The sequence below is a fragment of the Alosa alosa genome, chromosome 2, assembly GCF_017589495.1.
Source record: "Alosa alosa isolate M-15738 ecotype Scorff River chromosome 2, AALO_Geno_1.1, whole genome shotgun sequence".
Classification (NCBI taxonomy): domain Eukaryota; kingdom Metazoa; phylum Chordata; class Actinopteri; order Clupeiformes; family Clupeidae; genus Alosa; species Alosa alosa.
The window spans coordinates 16851147-16853646 of record NC_063190.1 but is presented as its reverse complement, the minus strand read 5'-3'; the positions used below and the strand labels follow the sequence as shown (position 1 = coordinate 16853646).

The 2500-nt window shown below is 46.2% G+C and overlaps 1 protein-coding gene across 1 annotated transcript in view; it reads right to left on the bottom strand.

Moving 5' to 3' along the window:
* Positions 1-2500, bottom strand: part of LOC125310497 (rap guanine nucleotide exchange factor 6-like) — an 89427-nt gene that overhangs the window by 59371 nt on the left and 27556 nt on the right. The window contains 1 exon segment of the mRNA XM_048267983.1: positions 2419-2436. Coding sequence (XP_048123940.1) covers positions 2419-2436 — 18 coding nt within the window.

Sequence of the window (2500 nt, the reverse complement as noted above, 5' to 3'; positions counted from 1 at the left end):
CTCTCTGATTCATGTACAGTATGTTGGCATGACAAATATTTTTGCCCTAGCAGACTATTTTAACACAAGGCAAACAAGATATGGCAAACACAGGTATTTGCATCCAAGATGCATAACAATGCATGTTTGTTTTTTTTCTCTCTCTCTGTCTCTCTTTCTCTCTTTCTATCTCTCTCTGTGCAGTGATGCGCATCACTGCTACCAGCAACATACTTAGAAACGACTTTTAAAAAAGAGTGGACTTCCTCAACAAGTGGAACACAACACCAAAGAAACCATAGAGACAGAGACATACACACACACACACACACACACACACACACACACACACACACACACACACACACACATACAGACAAACAGACACACGTGCACACTCACACACTCACACATATATATACACATTTGTCCTGTGCAAGCAAAAGAGGAAATATCACAGGCAGACGTCTTGCAGACTTGACAGGAAGCAGTGCACCACAAACCGTTTCTTCCGGCCCAGTTCTCTCTGTCTATATTTCTCCACCTCTGACAGAGTCTCAGGACTCCGTTAACTTAAACACTATTCCAGTACATCTCTTTGCTGCTCAGAGAGTGTGTGTGTGTGTGTGTGTGTGTGTGTGTGTGTGTGTGTGAGTGAGTGAGAGTGAGAGTGAGAGTGAGAGAGAGAGAGAGAGAGAGTGAGTGAGTGAGTGAGTGAGTGAGTGAGTGAGTGAGTGCAAGAAAGTGAGAGATTGAAAGAGAGAATGTCTGTGTGTGAATTTGAGTATTTGAGTGTATAGTGAGCTGAAGAAATCCAAAGAAAAGTAAATGTTGAACGTCATAGGTTTCAAAATAGTGTTTCTAGTGAAATGTGTAGTGAAATAGGCTTACTCATCACCAGTAATATCTTACTCACTGGGCAAAGACTGCACAACATCCTGCAGAGACCAACTTGGCATAATATTGTATGCAAGTCTGGAAACAGTGAACAAGTGACTTTCATGGCACCTTCACACTTCGCTCTCGCACGCACGCACGCGCACACGTTTCTAAACACAGACTGAACTCAGTGTACTGGTGAATGTGGTATTCACATCTCTGTGACCAACATTAATGACCACAAGCCCACTCCACAGCCTGCTGACCTACAGGCGCTTAGTTGTAGCTTCTCCACAGCCCCTCACAGAAACAGCCACCAGAGACTGCCACCGACACCAGGGCCACACTCGGCTACCTCTGCAATCGTACTGAATCATAGGTGAGGAGAGGACAAACCCACAGAAAAAGAGATTTCTAGACACTTACTGGAAGACAAAGATTCTCTACCTGACACTGACACAGACTCTCCTAACCACACTCCAACTGCTTGCTGCTGAGGGTGACTGCGTCAGCAACTACAAATGATAAGGTTTCAGCGAGTGCGGGTATCTCACATGACACCTCTGACGGAGGCTCTTTGCCAGTTGTTTCAACTAGTCTAACAGTGGCATTAGCGAGATTTTCTATCGGCAGACCCAAGTACCACTGGACATCTCTAATAAACTCACTTGTTTCACCACCAGACAAACACACAGCTCCTCAAACAACCTACCAACACACAGCTCCTCACACAGCCAACCAACACACAGCTCCTCAAACAACCTACCAACACACAGCTCTAAAACAACTAACCAACACACAGCTCTTCAAACAACTTACCAACACACAGCTCTGAAACAACTAACCAACACACAGCTCTGAAACAGCTAACCAACACACAGCTCCTCAAACAAGCTACCAACACACAGCTCCTCAAACAGCAAACCAACACACAGCTCTGAAACAGCTAACCAACACACAGCTCCTCAAACAACCTACCAACACACAGCTCCTCAAACAACCTACCAACACACAGCTCCTCAAACAACCTACCAACACACAGCTCCTCAAACAGCAACCCAACACACAGCTCCTCAAACAGCCAACCAACACACAGCTCCTCAAATATACTATTCAATGCCCTGCATGCTCACACAAACTCAAACACACAGCTCACAAACAGCCAACCAACACACAGCTCCTGAAATATACTATTCAATGCCCTGCATGCTCACACAAACTCAAACACACAGCTCACAAACAGCAAACCAACACACATCTCTCAAACAACAGCCACACACACAGTTCTCAAATATTCAATCCAGGGTTCTCTCTTAGAACAGTGCTACATCACTGCCTGCTCACACAAACACAAACACAAAGGTCTCAAGCATACTACTGAGATCAACATTCTCTAAGGGCAGTCTTCACCTCCCTCTCACTCACACAAACACCCAGTGTACTAAAACACCATTCAGTCCAGCACTGCTAAAACACTGCTCACTGTTTGCTCTCCAACCCAACCCAACCCAACCCAGCCCAGCCCAGCCCAGCCCAGAGGACAGAATGCTCCTAGCTCACCTGATGGTCAGCGTAGTCCTGGAGAGAGAGCAGCCATGGTCAACAGCAGAGGGGACGAGGGCCACGGTGGTGAACATGGTGG